General features: G+C 45.3%; 1 protein-coding gene across 9 annotated transcripts in view; it reads left to right on the top strand.

The window, feature by feature from the left end:
• Positions 1 to 20,559, top strand: part of KCNT1 (potassium sodium-activated channel subfamily T member 1) — a 202,345-nt gene that overhangs the window by 89,371 nt on the left and 92,415 nt on the right. For 2 of the 9 annotated variants that reach the window (XM_038374832.2, XM_038374835.2), the window contains exon 2: positions 10,130 to 10,171. The exons of the other annotated variants lie outside the window; for them this stretch is intronic. In XM_038374832.2, coding sequence (XP_038230760.1) covers positions 10,130 to 10,171 — 42 coding nt within the window. The remainder of the gene's footprint in view (positions 1 to 10,129; positions 10,172 to 20,559) is intronic. 9 annotated transcript variants of the gene reach the window in all.

Here is a 20,559-nt window from a genome sequence, read left to right as displayed (position 1 = left end):
GTAGCTCACGAAAGCTTATGCTCAAATAAATTTGTTAGTCTCTAAGGTGCCACAAGTACTCCTTTTCTTTTTTGCGAATACAGACTAACACGGCTGCTACTCTGAAACCTATGGCATTTTGATACCCTGTTTCAGAAGGGACAGAGCCTCTTGTAATACAGCCATCAGCAGTACCCCTGTGGCTTCCCCTTTACATTTTGGAATGTGCTTTATTTAAGTAGTAGTATCAGGGCTGAAGTGATGACCCTCCAGTGCAGGATAGTGCTCCCTTTTCTACCTCCAGCTCCAAATCATTCATCATTGCAATGAAGTGTTTTCAATAGCTTTTGATTAAATGAAATCAGCCACTTAAATGCTATAGGCATTGCCAGAGACCTACATACAGCAAGTGCCTGTGTTATGTATTTGTACAGCACCTAGGACAGTGGGATTCTGGTCCATGACTGGGGCTTTTAGGTGCTACCACAACACAACTAATAAAAGACAAGAATAATATTAACCGCAGTGACACTAGACCAGGCAGAAAAGCACTAACATGCCCGCTTGATGCCCCCAAATTTCCCAAAACCAAGAATCAAACTAGCTTTGAATAGAATTCCACTCCACTCGCTCCCCACTAACAGCAAAAGCGGGGCTGAGAACTTGCTACATTTAATATTAAAATACAAAACAGTGTAAAAAGTTTGCAAGGAGGCAGGAGGAGAATGAGTGCTATGAAGAGAAGTGATATGGAGGTGTCAATATTTACCACTGAGTTACCGCTCTAATCTCCCCCCCCCCCCCCCGTTTCTCAGTTCTAGTCACGGATCGAGCTGCTATCCCGCTGTGAACCACAGAGCTGGGTACTTGCATTACTTTTTAATGTAAAGAAATTGATGGCTGCTGCTGGAGATTCTGGGAATAGGGAAATAAGAGACTGACAGACCGTTCCCCTTGATGGCAGAGGGGTTCAAATCCATAGGCCAACCATAGGCCGGAGATTCTAGAGGCCACTGCCTTTTGTTATACTCTCATAGGCCATTGCTGCTTTTTAAAGCCCATGTTCAGCAAAGCATTTAAGCGGGTGCTTAGCTTCAAGCATGTACTTGATTTCTGCTAAAAGTCAATGGGGCTTATGCACGTACTTAAAGTTAGGCACGGGCGTAGGTGCTTTTGTTATTCCAAGCAAAGCACAGATGGCATTAATAGCGGTGCTCTGAACGGAACCATTGACACTGAAAACGCTGAAGACCACACTTAACAAAAGCAGCTAAAATGTCAGCGCAGCAAGTGTTTGCAGTTGTCTCCCTGTTTGTTTTCATTTCAGTGTCCATTCTCATTCCAGCATCTGCCTTTCAGTGGTCCCAGCTTTCAGAAGTGCAAACGGCTTCCCTTTAGGTTCCCCGTGATGTAAGGGTTAGATCATTACTCTGGTAACATACCCAGGGAAGGGCGGAAGAGAGCAGATGATTTGATTCTACTCTGGCTGTATAGACCTTGCCTCTGGGCACATAGGAGTAGGTGGCATTATGCCACCCACTTCCTCCCTGCCCAGAGTAGATGAATGGGGAGAGAATTGTCTCCACCCAGCTTGTCTGCCAGAGTAGCTGAGCCAACGTGGAGAGAATGGTGATTTCTGCTGGTATCAGCCTCTAGAGCAGGGAGGAAACAAGGCAGGAGTTGTGACTTACATGGGTGTCTGAGGCTACTCCCGGAGTGATGCAGCTCACGCACCAAGCCTTGTTCAGGGCTGTGTCTAAACTCACGCTCTAGCCCCAAGTGTGCCACACCAGGGTACAGCATTTCTGGCAGACTTTTTTTCTCCTGTAGAAATATTGGGGGCCTCTGAGTGTCTTGAGGGAAGCAGAAGTGGGCTGGTTTGTCAAACTGTAGGCAAGTAGAGTCTGGAACAGGTACCCCAGAGCTCGGTGTCCGTTGGCTTCCTGCATCCAGTCCCTGAAAGCACCAGCATTGTGCCTAAAGTGCCTGGAAAATCTCATGCCATTCAAAAAGTTCCTCGAGCATTGCTGGTTCAATACTTTGGAACTGAGCTGGGGATATGGCAGCAGTCTGGTGGAAAGATTAATCGCTTGGCTGCCCAGCAGCCAAAAAGCAAGACCGGAAGATCCATTCTAGACCAAACACCCATTCAGCAGCCCTGGGGTCTGCTACTCAAGGTCTTACACCAACTGTGACTCATGGGCTGTTAAAGCCTCTGCGTCCCTCATCACCCAACAGCCTGATCATTGAGGATGTCAAGTCAAGCGCACCATCCTGTCGCATCAGGAATATCTGCCTTTAGAACAATTGCTACAGCCGCATCTGTTGCCTTGTTGGTGATTATTACCCACATGATCAAAATCATCACTATTCATGTCAGCAATTGTGACTCTCTTGCCACCAGAATTAAAAGCGGTCACCATGGCTGGCAAGCATGGAGAGTCATAAAGGCTAAATTAAACCACAAGGGGGCACTTCTAGAACCCCTAGATTCCATTTAGCTGAAGAAGCTATTATCTTTCCCTTTGACTCACTCTTTTTTTTTTTTTAATGCAACTTTGTTTTTTTGTTAGTTAACCTAAACTGTGCTAGAGGGAATGGCTCCTAAAGCACAACTCAACGACACTAAACCTCCCCCAAATGGCATTGTTATGTCTTCTCTTGTTGTTTTCCTTGATGGGTCTGTCATGTGTTTGGTACAGCTGCTATTCAGTAGGGGAAACAGAATAAAGCGCGTTTTCCAATATTGATTGTCACACGGAGAATGATGAAAGGGAAACCAGCAGAGAACAGTGCAGAGTCCTTGCTTTTGCACAGACAAGATGTCTAAAAAATATCAATTAACCTCTTCCCCCCCCCACACACACCGTCTTATGGATTTTTTTTTCTTCCTTCAGGAAAAAGCAATTGTCTATTTCTTTTCCTCTCTAAACTGATGAGTGTAATTCTGCAAAAAGAATTAATTTTTCCCCTATAGCCTGAGTCACTGTATTTTAGACACCCAGGCTGTGGTGTTGGGCTTGCAGCAATTTAGAGCACTAAAGGAGGGATGAAGTATCAGGGGGTAGCTATGTTAGTCCACAAAAACAACGAGGAGTCCGGTGGCACCTTAAACACTAACAGATTTATTTGGGCATAAGCTTTCATGGGTGTCACCTCTCTGAGCCGTGGAGGACCATATGGGGGAACCTTGTGCTGTCAATTTCTCATGGATGTGAGCTCAATCCAAAGCCTCCTGGAGTCAATGGGCACCATCCCATTGACTTCAGTGGGCTTGATCAGTCACAAAGTGACTCTTCTGGAGATGGAAGCTGAGTACCTTCTTGAAAGCACCAAATTTATAGAAAAATGGACTTTTTGCCAAGTGCTGTATGTTCCGGGGACACTCCAGTAGCATGGGACACTGGAGCATCCCTTTCATCAGAAATTCCGAGCACTGTCTGAACAACAAACCCTGATGTCTTTTGCATTTCCTCCTTCCAAAACCACCTCAGTATCTTCTTCTGTGATACCCCTTATGCCCAGAACACTTTCCCCCATCTTGTTCACCAGCCACCCACCTCTTCTCATTCAGATCCCATCTAAAAACTCACTCCTGCTGGTCTCCTATTAGAAGTGAGTTAATTAACATACATGTGTGCATGTTATACAGTAACGGAGCCATCTAGAGGTACCCATAACCGAACTAGTAACTGTCTAATGTTAGCACTTACAGCCCTACTTTTTTTTCCCCACAGCCCTTCCTGGTCTTTTGTTTGTCACTCTCATTTGTGGTATCACATGTAATATTATAGTGTAAGCTCTTCATAGTAGGGACCTTGTCTTGTCTAAAGCATCTAGCATGCTTCTGGGTGCTGCAATGATCACAGCTTACCGTGAAAGAATGCCAACAGGAGAACGTACTTGCAAAGCTAATGGTGCACTGTGGTGATCAGAAAGTAGAATGGTGCAAATTGACAGGACATAAAATATAGACAGGAGAAGAAAAATGACACAGTTTTCTGCCTTTAATCGCTCTTATTTTCTCCTAAGGGAGGAGGAAAGAAAAAATCCATGAGAGCATGGCTGACTGGCTGCTATTTCCCAGACATCTAAAGTATACAGAACCAGGTGATCTGTATAGAGCTCTCTTTAGTCCTAGTGAGATCACTTCATGGAAAAAAAAATCCTTTTTCCCTAGTAACTGATGTAACCTTACAACATATGACAGAACAGCTGGGAAACAGAATCAGAGTTAGAGCTGGATAAACTTCATCTCTTCTAGTACATACATGAATAATAATGAATGGTAATACATGAATCCAAATCTCTGGGGGCTTTATTTAAAAACAGCATCTATAGGAAAGTGATAATGACATTAAAAAATTCCTTAAGACAGATTCATGGTTTGTATAGAGATTTTATTGCACCTAGATCTGGAAACATTCCCTTGTGGTTTAATTTAACCTTAATAAGGCAGTTACCATGTTAAAAAGGCCACCTGAGGAGTCCGACAGTGGCCGTCAGAGATGCTGGTATTACTGAGCCATATCCTGGACACAAGCAAGTAGGAGGTATAGGTCTGGCTCTGAACATATTACTCCGAGATTAGGGTGTGTATTCTAACTCCATCTCATTGCTGTGTTACCTTTGAAATATCCAGAGCTTTGTGTGTGCTGGGCTGGAACGAAGTATCAGTACAATTAGGTATGCATAAACAAGATGACTTGACATGTCTCTCAAATTCCTTTTCATGCTGTGCTCGTATGGGACACATGAATTATTTTGTATCCTCATTTAGGGTTACTAATGAGTGTTGACACCAGCTCCGGGTTTTATTCTCTCTCTTGTAAATGACTATAACTCCTAATAATTATGCGCAGCAGTTTAGCTCAGCTCGTAGCATTCTCATTGTTGGGTTTGAAGGTCCTGGATTCAAGTGCTCTGCAAGGAACTGAGCTCATTCCCCTGCCACTTGCTGGGATGCTTCACAGCCTTCGAAGGAGGTATTAAAAATGGGTCCTTTCTACCTACCTCTGGTTACCATCTAGGAGGAGTTAACCCCAGGATTCCTGCTGAGCCCATTCTCCCTGAATCATGAAGATTCTTATGTCCAAAAGTAAGGAAGAGCCATGGTGAAGAGACAAAGGCTTGGTTCCTAATCCACAGGGAGTCTGGGATGCCATTGTAGCAAGGGTCAATCCTGCAACCTACTGGTCTGTGTTCTGAACTGATGCTGAAGCCATTCCATGGCAGACAAGGCAGTGAGCTGTCGCTAAGGTTTTATAGATCTTGGTCATCCGAACATCCCACCGCCTTAGGCATTGGTTAGGTGTGCTCCCAAGACTCTAGTGCAGGGGTGGGCAAACTTTTTGGGCCAAGGGCCACATCTGGGTGGGAAAATTGTATGCAGGGCCGGGGCAGGTGGTTGGGGTGCAGGAGGGAGTGCGTGGTGTGGGAGGGGGTGCGATGTGCAGGAACGGGCTCAAGGCAAGGGATTGGGGCAAAGGAGGAGTGTGGGGTGTATGAGGGGGCTCAGGGCAGGGAGTTGGGGTGCAGGAGGGGTGTGAGGTGCAGGCAGGGAGCTCAGGGCAGAGAATTGGGGGGCAGGGGGCAGGAGGATTCGGGGGCAGGCTCTGACCCAGCACTGCTTACCTAAAATGACTCCAGGGTGGCAGCGGCGTGCACCAGGGTCAGGGCAGGCTCCCTGCCTGCCTGCCCTGGCCCCACACTGTGCCGCTCTGGGAAGCGGCTGGCACCACAATGCTGCGCGGCCCATGGGGGAAGGGGTGGGGGCCACAGGGCTTGGCGCACTGCCTTTGCCATGCCTTCAAGTACTTCCCTCGAAGCTCCCATTGGCCACGGTTCCCTGTTCCTGGAAGGCAGTGCCTGGAGGCAAGGGAAACGCATGGAGCCCTTTCCCCCGCCCCTCGGGGCCCCAGGGACATGGTGCCGGCCACTTCTGAGAGTGGTGCAGGCCCTACGGCACCCAGGGGGCAATTCCGTGGGCCGGATCCAAAGCCCTGAGGGGCCAGATCTGGCCCGCGGGCCATCGTTTGCCTACCCCTGCTCTAGTGAGTTGCAGTCACATTGGGCTCAGTGGGACATTAGCTGTTTGTGCATAAGATAAAAGGACTCTGGTATTAGATGATGGTAAACAGTGACCATATGTCATTGGAGGGAAATGATGTAGAAGGTTTCCAGAAGTGGAGCAGAGCCCATAAATGGTATATAATCTTGGATGGAATTGTAATCAGTGTCCTGTATTTCTGTGGTGAAGTGGCAAGGTTCAGTTGGCAAGAATGGAAGAATGCAAAGATCAGTGAATGGAATATGCAAGTATCTTTTATTCGGCATGATCCTTGCATGTTCTTTGCATGTGTGACTCTCTTTTGCCTTTAAGAGCAGGTTCCTTGGCCTGCTGCACCGAGCCCTATGGGCTGTCTGTTCTTTTGCTGGCAAAGAACACACACACAATGCTATCTGTAAAATAGTTTTAGTCCTTGTAAGACCTCATTTGAATCTGTCTAACAGAGACGTGCCAACTTGGGCTCCAGGCAGGAGAAATGCTGCCCCTTTCTGGCTAACGCACTTAAGTTATAAATAGTTCACATAGGTGGAGTTTTGCAAGGTACTCATCTTACTAAGAGGCTAGATGCCAAAGCACAAACAGCTAATTCAGCCTTCAGTGAGAGTCAAGGTGGGTGAGGTAATATCTTTTATTGGACCAACTTCTGTTGGCGAGAGAGACAAGCTTTTGTCCAGCACTTTGTCTCTGTTGTGACCACGTATACAATCTCCAGATAAAATCGTATGTTGTTTTGTGTAATTTTGCTTGCTTAAGCCTAGGGGAAAAAACTTGGAACCAGGTATTGCCAGAAGAAAGAGGAGGTGATGGGGCCGGGAGGTAATTTCTATCCAAACCAGCTGTGAGCTAGTGCTGTGTATCATAAGGAATGCATGAATCAATAGATGGATTGTTCAACCAACAATGGCATCTACTGCCTAACAGAGGGCTTGTCTATGTGTACAGCACTGCACCATTTAGTGAAGACGCTAGCTGTGCTGACGGGACAGCTTCTCCTGTCCGTATAGTTAATCCACCTCCCCAGGGGATGGTAACTATGTCAGCGAGAGAAGGCCTCCCGTTAACATAGTGCCATCTCCACTGGGGGTTAGGTTGGTATACCTACAGTTCTCATGGGTCTGGATTTTCCACACCCCGGAGCGGTGTAGTTATACCTACATACATTGGTAGCGAAGCCCAAGCCAGAGGCTCAGTGGCCTCTGGTAATACACAAACACTGACATGCTTACTCTTTTATCACACAATTCTTATGTATTCTGAGTATTGATCCGTGTGTGGTTTGTGCATTTGGCGTGAGGACTTGCAATCATCTGAAGGGCGCTGGCCCATTTAGAATACAGGCTAGAGTCGAATAGAGTGGTGCTGGTGCTCAAAGCACTATGTTCCACTTACCCAAACACTACTGCATGTACTACAAAAAGGGCACCCGAATGTAGTATCTGGCCTCTACTGGGAATTGCTGGATGCGTCTGGCCCTTGTCATGTGACAGGAAGAGCTGGTTGAAATTGTTTTGAAATTTTTCCTTCTGAAATTTTCATGAAAACAAATTGGCAGATTCTTTACCGGGATACAGGGCGGCAGAAATATTTTGAAATGTCAACAAAAATGTTGAGTTTTCCTTGGCATTTTCTAACCAGCTCCCGTGGCTCGGCTGGTAGCCCTGACCCAATCAGGAGTCTGTATCCACTGACACTTATCCCAGGGGTCTCATCTCTGCTTTGCTTACTCAAGACTTTCTTCACTCTCTCTCCCTGGGACTCATCTGGCCCCTGTTACTGTGGTACCTGAGCACCTAGCAGTCTTTAATGGATTTATGTTTCTCTACTAACAGCATGGGGCAAGTTGGGGTGTAAATCTACCTCACACTGGCCTGCCAAGCTGGCGGGGACCCCTCACTGTCTGGGGGGACCCCATTGCCACACACACAGTCCCCTAGCGCACTTTGAAATGGAGAAGATCCAAGTGCACTAGGGAACAGTGTGTGTGTGGCAGGCTGGTGTGAGGTAGATTTACACCCCAGCTTGCCCCACTCTAACTGTACAGACAAGCCGAAAGTGACTTGCCCAGGGTAACGCAGACAGTCTGAGGCAGAGCAGAGAATTGAACCGGGGCCCCCCACATCCAAGCTAGCATCCTGATCAAAGAGACCATCCTTCCTCCCTCACTTGTACTAATCTACCAGGGACTTCAGTAATGACTGTAGATCCAGGCCCTTTCACTCACGGTGCTTGGGCTACAGCCATGTGAGATGTGTCTCTTTCAAAGGAAATGAAGCCAGTGAAATTTTACCCTGATCCCACAGTCCTTACTGGAATTAACGATCATTTAGCCAGAGTGAACTCAATTTCCTCCCACACACATGCTAGGGAATGAAGAGGAAATGGAGAGCAGTTTATGGGAGATTCATCCCAGCTCTGTTTTACAGCAGGTGAGGGACATGGGAGGAGTGTTGTGTGGGGACTGGATTATTGGGGGAATCCCCCAGTTGTGCTAATGGAAGCCCATCATGGAGTCTTTCCCTGAGATCTCCTCTTTACCTTGGCACTTTTCCTTGGCACCGGTTTATGTGAAATTCAGCTAATGGACTATTTGAATTTAAGCTACTCTCCTTGAGGGAGATTGTGTTCCCAGGAGCCAGTGATGGAGCAAAAGGCCATAGTGTGAGCTCTGCAGGACCATGTTCAAAAGGATCTGGGGAGATGAATCTTGCCTGGGTTTTGTGGCAAACAAAACTGGGCCCCAACTGTAGCAATCTTAATCTTTGCTACGTGGAGTAAGTCCTCAGCAGCGTAAGATTGTTTGTCAATTTTAATGTTCTTCAGCTTTTCCTGAGAAGTATTAAACAAAACCACACCAGTTTTTAGGTCCTTGTGGCAACTGATTGATTACGGTGTTTTGCTTCACACATTCTTCAGGGGGCTGGTCCAGTTTCAGCGTTCCTGATTGTACCAAGCAGAATCTTGATTAAACTAATAGCCAAGGGATGGCAGCCCAGAAAGTGTGAAGACAGCATAATGGTTTGAATGCCCTCTGGAGCCAAATTCAGCTTGGCTTTGGGTTTTTTGAAGGCCCTGGGCTGGTGCAGACAGAATGCCTGGAGACTCTGTCATCCCCAGAGCCTAAGAGCCCAGTGCAGGCTGTTGGTTTTCTGGCAGAAGAAGCAGTTGTGTGGATCTGCCTACAGATTAAAGATAGTGGGGACTTGTATTAATGTAGCAGAGCCTTCTGATCTGTGACTTTTTATAGTACCCTACAGTGCTGAGGAATAGGAGCTTTTGATGGAGCTGGATTCTGAACAGAACCAAGACACTTAGCCATTACAAAAAGAGAGATGGGTACCTGAAAACTGGCACAGGTAGTGCTTAGCTACACTTTGGAAATGTACAGTACATGAACATTCAAATCCCATAAGGGCTGTTTGGAACTGAATGTTTCCTTTGACTCCTACTCTCTCTTTCGTGTGCCTTGTGTTCTTACCCCATCTCCTCTTTCTATCATTAGTGCCATTAATACCACCCTCATTGTTCTTCTTTGTTCTGTTACTTGTCTGTCTTCCTTTTGTCTAATGCACAGTGAATGTAAAATAAAAACAGATGCATTCAGGATCAATCCAGTGTGTAACCCATGAGAAACACCGAAAAGGGCAAAGTTATTCCCAACAGATGTGACGTATTAAAATAGTGCAGCAATATAATTTGCAAAAAATATAACATTTTATTTTTTTCATGTGTAGGAATATAGTATAGCTGGGCCTTTTTTAAAAAAAAGTAAACACCCCCCACAAAAATCTCATTACATAATATTCTTTGATGCCTAACATCCAATACAGAGTAAATAGTATGTTCATCAGGATATTAAGAGACACATGGCCAAGTTCTACCCCAGATAATTGCATACAGCTCCATTGATCTTGATAGCATATCTTTGAATTTGGCCCATTATAATGATTTGGTTTTGTCTGTTTTATGTTAGTTTCCTTTAACAGATCTGTACCCCTCAGCCCTGTCCATTCCCCCGGTAACCCTTATGGTATAATTGATGTTTGTCTCATTTGTTATGATGCTTTTACTCTGTGTCTGTAGGCCACATGCAGAAGATTTCAATATGGATTCCTCACTTTCACAGTAAGTTTGCAGCTGCATGAATTTCATGAGTTTCTTGGTCATGCAGGAGCTGTGTTTAAGAAACTTTTTTAGGGGTTTTAGTCTCCTTTTCATGTGTGCCTTTCACTCCCCTTAATATTACTGGGGATTTGACATGAACGTTGACTGGACACTAAGCCACCCAAAATGGGACTTCTCTTTGCCCTCAACTGCCAGTGCTTTGTGTTCCCACACAACTGAACCTATGCCATTTCAGGTTATGAAAATATACAAATAGAAAAGAAATGGATGATGTGGTTTTCCTTGTGACTCGTGTCTGCACATTCTTTGCTCAGTCAAGTGTTTATGGTAATAGCTACTGCAGGCAGCAATGGTCAGTTTTAATTTTAACAGCTTGTAATGGATTATTCTGCTTTTAATAGAGTCTTTGTGAACCTGATGACAATAGCTGCTGTGCTCTCGTGACTGAATCTATGCAGGTATTTCATGTGAATGCACCAAACTTAAAGAGACACTGAATGTAATACTAGGGGCCAAATCCTGCTTAGTGCTGAAAACCAAGGATGAAACTTACCCGTGGGCAAAAAGTCAGCACAAGGCTCATATATTGCTTAAGTACTTTGCCGAGTATCCACAACTCACAATGAAGTCAAAATCAGGTCACAAGAATTCTATGTCACTTCTATGCCACTTTACTGGGCAAGGGTGGGACTGCTGATGTCTGTGGCTCTTTTGTTGAAATTCCTGTAATGAGATCCAGGAACACATCGGACATGCCCGTCTCCAAACTCACCAGTAGGCAGCATTATTAATTGACAGCTCCACATTGTAAATTCCCTACTCTTTTCATTCCACATGGTACCGATTTCACAGTGTCATTTGTTTTTGTGGTGAGAATGGTTCCTTTATAATTAACTGTTGGTACTGCAGTAGCACATAGGAGCTAGCACCCTATTGTGCTAGGTGCAGTACAAACAGAACAAAAAAGAAGCTATTTGCTATTAATGAAGCTTGCACATGCTCAAAAATATTCCAGTAAACTGTACAGGCGTTGATACCATGGTGGTGGGTGATCTTATAAAAACTTAGATAGATGGGCCATCAAGTTAGAGTCCATTGAGACCTTAAAGTGAGGTCCAATCTGCCTTTCCAGGTGGAAATAACAGGTCCCCTCCTAAGAGTTTTTTCCAAGAAGAGTAACCCTGAATTCTGGCAAACGTTTTTTTCCTTTACTAAAAAGTATGCAATGGCCAAAGCTATTCATGATGAATTCCTGAATGTATAACAACATCTTCATTGTTCTCAGCCAGTGCTCTGCCTATAACTGACTTATTACTTTGTAAATGCTTTGGAATACTGAGCACACGCGAGTAAATATAGAACATCAAAATCTTCTGCTTAGTACCACTGGTTTACATTTATTTGATCATCTAATAGCCTTTGATCTCTTGGTTCACAGAAATTTACTCTTTCCTCTGAAGTACTGCAGAACTCCCAGGCGTTTGCCAAAACCTAATTATTCATCATGCTAGATGGCTGGAGCCATCGTTGGATTTAGGAAAAAATCTAAAGGGAGTTAGCTGGGAAAATGAAAGGAAAGCTACTTTCAAACTCTTCAGGCAGAGCTGCACCAAAGCTGTCAATTATGAGGCTCAGGAGGTTTGGAGTTTAAAGGAGCAATTTCTGCTCCCTGAGCACCCCCTCCAAAAGTCTCTTCCTCCCTCCCCCCAAAAAATCACTTAATAAAAGGCATTTTTATAGCCTTATAGCTTTCTTTATAATAAGATTCTGCCCACAAGCAGCCTACAGATGCAACAAAGCAATGAAGGCTAGTTATTTAATCACGTCAATGTTGTTTCTTTAAACTAACTGGATTTGATATTGGCCAATATACACTGATCTTTTTGCTTGTGCAGAAGGGGAGCAAATACCAATTGCAACCGATTAGTAGAGGGTGGCACTTCTTCAGACTATAGAATGTGTTTTTGCTAACCAATAGCCTAGGGGTGAAATCCTGGCTCTATTGAGGTCCATGGGCATTTTGCCAGGATTTCACCCTATAGAATTTTAGGATTATTTATTATTATGATGTTCATTCATCTGCTTTGTGGTGATATGTAGGAGCCCCAGTCATAGACCAGGATCCCACTGTGCTAGGCGCTGTACAAACACAGAATAAAAAGACTGTCCCAACTCCCAAAGAGTTTACAATCCAAGTAACATAAGGAATATGCATGAGTGAGGGAACTGAGCTCACCAGAAGAGCTGGATGCAGACCCACAGCCCAGTTAGGGGTTTTTGCTTAGGCCAGGGTTGGAACTGCAGAGTTTGCCTCTGTATCTGAGCTTCCTGAAAGGACAGGCTCTTTGGATTCAGTTTTTTGGATTAAGACTGACTTTAGTATAAATATAATAAGCACTCACTATCTTTCGCTGCGTAATGCCTGGGAGTTAGCGATAGTACTTGTATCGTTACCATTATTAGAGTGTCTGAGCTCCTCACAACCTTTATTGTATTTCTCCTCACAAGGCCCTGTGGGGTTGGGAAGTGCTGTTAGCTCTATTGTACAGATAGGGAGATGAGGCCCAGAGAGATTATGGGTCACGTTTTTCAAAAGCACCTGAATGATTTATGAGCCTCAGCCCTATTTTCAAAAGCAATGTAGGGATTCAAGAGCCAAATTCCCGTTGACTTCCAGTTGGCTCCTAAATTGCCTGGGTCACTTTTTAAAATGGGGCTTAGGCTCATAAGTGTTTTTGAAGATGTCATGCTCAGTGACTTGCCTCAGGTCACATGTGGAGCAGAGAACTGAGCTCAGCTCCTAGACCTCCAGGCTGGTACCCTCACTGGGGAACCGTCACCTCTGAAAGCTCTCTTTTGAAGCCCCGCTTGTAGCATGTCTGTTACCATGAGGAGCTGTCGTCTTTGGGCTGAATGAGCTGATTTGGGCTTGGATACGTGCATCAGCTTTAAGTTTCCTTTTAGTTCAGTTTGCACTGTGCATGTGTGTCTGTTTAAATGCATCCCAGAGATTCAGTGGAGAGACTGCCGCAGTGAGAAATGTTATGGGCTCTTTATGGCACTCCTCTAGGAGTCGAGAAATTCAGAGTGGATGGGAAGGGCTTTGGTCTGGGAAATGTCCATCAGTATATTTGCTGGGTGGAATGGTTCATTGAGAGAGAGAATACAGCCAGGGATTCTGAGTTCCTCACAGACGCCATTCTCTGCAGACTCCCTGGTGAGCCGAGAAAACCCAGGCATCACACCTGTTTCTATTATTTTTAAAATTGCGAAATGCAGCCACCAGCACTACAGAAAGAGGAGTGTGAAGGTGTCACACTCTGGGGCTTCAGGGAGTGAAAAGTCTCGTGCACCATGGACCTGATCTAGCAGAACAACGTAGTCTGCAACAACTGAACCACAGCAAGTTCATGGGCCTCCTGAGCTAGGCAGGACCCACACAGAGCATAGGAGGCACGGAGTAATGTGTATGATCTCTCCCTGTGTGCCCCCAGGTCCCACTGAATCTGCACTCTCTGGCTACACAGCCAGCACGGGGGAGGGGGGGAGGAGGGAAGGGCAATGGATATAGGCCTGATCCGGCAAATGCTTCATCGTGGAAGTAAGCCCATGGATTTCATGACAGTGACTTCAGTGGGGCTGTTTGTGTGAGTGAGGACTGCTCATGAGAATCTGCTTACAGGGTCAGTCCTTGTATTTCTCCTTGATGGCTCCTATGGCCTTCAAGGGGGGTATAGTGAAGGCAGGTAAGGCAGCATTCTGCTGCCTCCAGATGCCAAGGCTGAATGTATTCCTGACACAGTGGAGGGTGCGTGGGCTGCTGAATGGGGGACAGGGCTGGGCTCAGGAGAGTTGGGTTCTATTCCCCACTTTGCCAGTGATGATGGTGAGCATATCACTCCTCTCTCTGGGACTGTTTCCTCTCCCAACCCTTGGGTATTTAGATTTTAAACTCATTGGAGCAGAGACTCTCTCTGGTTACAGAACTGTACATCTCCAAGCACAATGAGACTCTCATCTTGGTTGGGTCCTCTAGGTGCTACCGTAATACACCTCATAAAAATGTATCCTATGTCCCACTGCTTCTGTCAGTTTGCCCTTTAAATTTTTTTTTCAGTGACACTTTATTTGAAGCTGTACCATAGCGAGTTGATGTAATTTCATTGAAGCACATAGCCTCCTTTATTTCAATAATTGTTCAATTACCGCTTATTTAAAGTGTGGGCAATCTGCAACAGTGTTTTAAGCTTTGGCAAACTCCCAGGTTTGAAGGCTTTTTTTTTCTTTTAAGTCTTAAAATGTGGATTTGGAAAGGCTTGTTTAACAAAAGACTCTGAAAGTGGGATTGCGTGGGCTTGTGTGTCTGTCTGTCTTCCCCCTTATACTCCATTCCCTCTGGGTTAATGTCTCTTGTTCTCAATTTCCCAGCTTGTGCTCCTCCAATCATACATCTTGGCATAAGACTTGGCTTAGTTGGCTATGTCCCTGGCAATCCCCTTGTGGGTTCTGAACGTTTCAGCTTACGCCTTGTGCCTCTCCTCCTGCTTTTTCTCCTATCTCTGTACTGTCTTTCTCCCTTCATGTTCTGCTATGGGATGGTATAATGAAACTGCCTACAATTGCACATAGCCGATCTGTGACTGCTAGCAGCCAATATCTCCAGTTCAGTGTCTTGGCTTGGTGCTTACATCCCAAAAATCACTGCTGTAGTTGACGCTTACTGGCATTTCCCATGGCTGCCTCCACCGAAGCCAAATAATAAATAGGCATGGAGACTATCTTTTCACTTCAGAGAAGGTCAAGGCAAGCTTCTCTACAGAGCGTTAGTGATGGGACGGGATCTCAGGTGATAGGCTGCCAAGCTGGGGCCTTTCACAAGCATAAACACATGATATTTCTCAGAATGTTTTCTGTTTTCCCCTTTGAATTAGACTGCCAGTGCTCGGTGAACATACCTGCTCAGGTTGGAAGAATCCGATCCCCAGATGGAGTTTGAGATGCCCAAGGTTTTTGTCTTTCCTTGACCCCCTGGGATTATGAAGCCACTGCTTAGCAGTGACAGGATCAGATATAACCTACCAGCTGCTCTATTAGAGTTAGAGCATGTGGATGATGTTGTGCTTCATGGAGGGTTATACTGACACTTGATAGAGCCGCTGCTGTTGTACATGGATGTGCCGGCCATGACCAGATTGCTCCCTAATGGAGCTCTGTGGGATTGAGCTGCCTCTCTTGGGAAATGACAGTAGGTCTGACTCTCTCTTTCTGCTCCATCCTCGTTTCCACCTAAAACAACCTGGCTCTGCCCATAAAATCGGCTTTTAGAAGTCATAAATTCCTTCCTAACCTGGGAATCACTAGCTTGGAAGAGAAATTTCCCCTGGCATTTACAAACCATTATAGAATTTTGCTTGTGAGAGGAAGCCTTAGCTGCAGCCCATCACATATCAGACAATAACAGATTAAGCTTCACTTGCCAGGTTTTGCAGTATTTACATTTTAGAACTGGGTGATTGCTGCTTGGCTTTGACTATCAGTGACGCAAGTAACAGGGTTGCAAGCTGTTGCTTTGCAGCATGGTGTAGGTTAGGGGTTCTGAAACTGGGGGTCATGACCCCTCAGGGGGTCATGAGGTTATTTTGTGGGGGGTCATGAGCTGTCAGCCTCCCCCCCGCCAACCGTGCTTTGCTTCCAGAATTTATAATAGTGTTAAATACATAAAAAGTGTTTTTAATTTATAAGGGGGGTTGCACTCAGAGGCTTGCTGTGTGAAAGGGGTCACCAGTATAAAAGTTTGAGAATCACTGATGTAGGTAATATCAAGAAGCTGCCATGCAGCTTCATGCTTGGTGGCACCATCTCATTTCAAACAAGCTCTCTGTTTTGGTCTGTAGTTGCAAACTCAAGGCTAGGCTTACATTACGTGTTCAACAAGTGCATTGCAAAGCCTCAGCGTATACAGCAAGCAGCTCACCTACTGAATGCAAACAGCACAATTATTACAGCTAAAACAGACAAACAAACAAACCTAGTATATATCCAGGCACAAATTTCAATCTTGTGAAGAAACAAGAATAAAACCATTTAAATAATGGTTAAGCTGCAGTGTACTGGGGCCCTCTTACACCGAGGGAATGGAGATCCGTTCATATGAAAGGAGACTGGAAGAGCTTGGCTTGTTTAGCCTAGCAAATCAAAGGATGAGAGCAGATATGATTGCTCTCTAGTCTCGATAAATACATGGAGGGAGGAAGAAAGGCTGGAGGGCGGGGGGAGCTATTGAAGCTAAAGGGCAATGTTGGCAAAAGAACAAATGGGGATAAACTGGCCATGAGTAAATTTAGACTGGAAATCAGAAGGTTTCTAACCATCAGAGGAGTGGGGTTCTGGAATAGGCTCTCAGTAGAAGTGGGGGCAAGAAACCTAACTGGTTTTTAGGGTGGAGCTTGATAAATTTTAGAATTGGGTGATATGCCAGGATTGCCTGTGATAGCAGAGGACTGGACTCAGTGCCACAGGAGAGCCCTTCCAGGCCTATGTCCCATGTTCCCACACACTCACAAAGGCTCATGTATCTCTGCTCCTCCTTTCTGGTTGGTTAACTAACCAGCACAGTTCCCGGATTCACTGTGTTGGTAACTTGCCCAAGGTAATACACAAAGTTGGTGGCAGAGCCAGATCTCCTGAGTTCCAGTCCTGTGTTTTACACTCAACACCTTCTTTCCTCTTCTGAGAGTATTATAAAAATTGAATTTAGAAAACATCGTAAACTAGGGATTAAATGAACCCCGTTGGCTGTAGCTCACGAAAGCTTATGCTCTAATAAATTTGTTAGTCTCTAAGGTGCCACAAGTACTGCTTTTCTGTGTTGCTAATATCAGAGGATGATCCCCAGTGGTGAGATAATGGGATGATTTGTTGCAGAAAGATGTTGTGTGAACTGCTTGTTGGTGGTGTAATTAAACAGCCATGTGCATATGAAAAAATGTTTGAACTAGAGAGAGGAAAATTTCAGTGTTTGCCAAATTGGGAGGGGGGAAAAGAGTCTTTTAAGGTACAATAATGATTCTTTGCATTTATTCCCTCTCACCTTCCAGTCAAGAACTGCAGAGAGCTTTACAAATATTAATTAAGCCCCACAATGCCCAGTGACAAAACTTCTCTGTAAAAGTGGGATAAAGTAACTTGCCCAAGGTAATACACAAAGTTGGTGGCAGAGCCAGATCTCCTGAGTTCCAGTCCTGTGTTTTACACTCAACACCTTCTTTCCTCTTCTGAGAGTATTATAAAAATTGAATTTAGAAAACATCGTAAACTAGGGATTAAATGAACCCCATTGCAGCTCCACTGGTTTTCTAGGAATGAATTTCCCCCTGTCTTTTTAAAAAAATCTGTATCCAAGACGAGCAGTATCCAAGGCGAGCTGGCATTATATTAACCCCACTCTTTTAATTGGTCAGTAATTTTTGGAGCCTTCTAGGTTTTCAAAACCTCCCCAGCTGTCATTGCAGTAAGGGAATCAATCTGATGAGGGTTGTGCTGTGCAGATCTGCCAGTCAGTCGTGGCGCAGGGCCTGAGGTGGGACAAGTTTGTAAGCAGATTTTCCAGTCTGAAATATCCATGTAAGTCTCATGGAAATAAAAAATCCTGGATTTCATGTTTCTGCTGGAACAGTGCATCTTCTTTTTAACCCTCTCTTTCCCATCTCACCTGGGAGAGCTCTGCTGTATAGCTTTATGTGCGGTGTCCTGCTATTGTTTGTGTTGCATATTAATTTGTATTAACTTTTCAGCCCCATTTTTCCTTAGGAAAGAGGGCTACATTTTTTTTGTTTCACCTTCTCCCGAAATATCTAGGGATGATACTGTTATCATACAAGAGATCTGCAGAGATATGAAACTGCTTATTTTTTGTAGTTATCCAGACAGCTCCTTTTTAGTTCCTGAGATTGGAGCAGTGCTCATTTATAGCTTGTGTTCTGTACTTGTTAGGATATGTAAATGTCTTTTGTTGGAAGCTCATCTTCTTGGAACAAATTTCCTGTAATCCTAGGTTAGTAAAGTACAAAAAACAAAACAAAACCCTGAAACAGAAACCAAGCCTGTACTACGAAAATGAAGTTGCTCAGGCCTTATGAAGTGCATAATGACAGTAATTACAGTACTTCCAAGCAATTGGCTTTTAACTAGGCTTGTTTTGATTATTATCCGAGTGGGTCAAAACAAGTCCAGCTAGGGTAGATCCAGGCTGGAAAGACTGGGGGAGATGCTGCAAGATTTCTCCCAGAAATAAAATCTCCATGGGTTCAATTTCAAACTCTGCTTGGTCAACAAGTGAAAGTGAGTATCCAGATCTTTAGATGCATCTACATCGAAAAGCCATTGCATGGGTGGAAAACACTGTGGGTTTGCGATGGCAGGGGGACTGTATGTCTAGTTTGAGGTTCATTAGGAGGTCTATGTTGTGGGGTACTTGTCCACATGATGCCCAGCTCAAGTTGATGATGTCAGATCCTGATTTACATAGGGATTAAATGTGTCATTTAAAAAAAAATCTTTCTACAAGCCTCTGATAAATAATCAGTAAAGATAGATAGGAGAGTCCAAGGACAAAATCCCATCCTGGTGTAAGTGAGCACAATGCCACTGACCCCGGGACTGAATCACTGCTCCAAGGGTCTGGTGTTGTCATATAGGTACCCTAATGTCCTCTCATTGTTTCCCAGTGCTTTTGTTGATCAGGTGAATCTTTCAAAGCGCTAGCCATGAGCTTTAAAAATGACTATAGTGATTTTAGGCGTCTCAGGTTTTTTTTTGGGGGGGGGGGGGTGTTGGTGCAAAGTCCTGTGGGTAGCTCAGGGCAAGGAGGCTTTTTTAACCTTAAGAACACAGCTGCCCTGTTGTCTTCAAATCGCTGAGTGACAGTTTGAGGAGACTGGTTTGGTGGGGGTATTTTACTGATTATGGTGCCTACTCTCTTTGCTTAGTGCTGTACGTGGGAGGCTCTAAGCAGTGATTGCCGGATGCCGGCTGGGGTTTGTACAGGAGCAGTGGCCCATGTTTGCCTTCCTGATGCTGCTAGCTGCGGGCTGCAGGAGTTGCCTTGCCTGGTGTAAATGTCAGCCCCTTGCAGGTACTTACCCCAGCCAGCCTGGGGTAGAGGAGGGTGCCCAGAACCTTCTGCGCCTCAGTCCCCTTTACCAGGCCTCAAGGTGGGTGCCCAGAGAGGGAGGCACCTGCAATAGCTGGTCCCTTTCGCTCAGCTCTCTCTCTTTAACTCAGCCCGAGGGCGTCTGCTGAAAGGAGGGGGCAGAGATTGAGGGGAAAGGCAGCCTAGCAGCTCCTGCTATTTATGGTGACTTACACTGAGCTACCCACAGGACTTTGCACCTTTTCCCTTTTAAAGTTCTCGCCTTGTGGCAGTGGCAGCCCATTCATTTGAGTTGGGCGCTTAACGTAACTGTTAGATGGTAACCTGCCAGCTTGCAGCTGCTGGAAGTGACCTTCAGCTTCCTACCTGAACAGGTAGCACCAGACAGCGCACGTATCCATGTGTGCATTAGTCTGAAAGCACCAGGTGATTTAACAGTGGGGCCTGTTTTTTTTGCCCTGAGTGTGCTGCTTTATTTGCCATGCTAACTCACCTTCAGAAAGATTGCCCCCGGTTCCCTCTGAATGCATCAATAATATACCCATCACCTGGCAAATCCTGTCCGTGGAAGGGGCGTGGTGACTTGGAGCAAAACCTTCCTCCTTGCTGCATCTTGGGCTTTGCCTTCTTTCTTTCTGAAAGACAGCTCGATGGTTTTTCTCAGCCAGCGGTGGCAGTGATGGGAACCTCCCCACCCCATGTCATTCTGCCCTGGACTGTATTTGCAGCAGAGGTGGGTTTATATCTCTGCTTTTCCCACCCCCCAAAAGAAATCCTTTCTGAACAATCCCCTGTGTGCAAATGACTCCTAGAACAAAGAAGCTGCCTGGGAGCCTCGATCAGGCCTTTCGGCTAACTGCTGATGTGCTTGAAAATGCCTGCTGAATGTGCAGCACAAACGGTGCCTGGCGGTATTTGTATCTCAGAATTGTGCAAACCCCACCATTGTGTTATTCCAAATCAGGACATACCTGGTTCTGGGTCAGACCGAGCTCGATGCCTTTGCTGGGGCTGCTGCCCTTGGCATGCTTGAGTGTGTGTAGAGTACCCATGTGAGGATTTGCCCCCTAGTTCAGGGAGGAGGGGATCATTTGCCCAAGAGGTAGACCTTTGCCTTTGCAAGGGATTTAAGTGAAGTCAAGCAGAGGTGACACCTCTCATTTATTTTCCCACCTAAATGCTTACTAAACAGACTCATCAACTTTGTGCTGAATGTCGCAAGAAGCAGCGAGTGGCA

The sequence above is a fragment of the Dermochelys coriacea genome, chromosome 16 (genome assembly GCF_009764565.3).
Source record: "Dermochelys coriacea isolate rDerCor1 chromosome 16, rDerCor1.pri.v4, whole genome shotgun sequence".
NCBI classification, from domain to species: domain Eukaryota; kingdom Metazoa; phylum Chordata; order Testudines; family Dermochelyidae; genus Dermochelys; species Dermochelys coriacea.
Note: the sequence above shows the minus strand (reverse complement) of the source record. Positions and strands in the feature narration are given on the sequence as shown.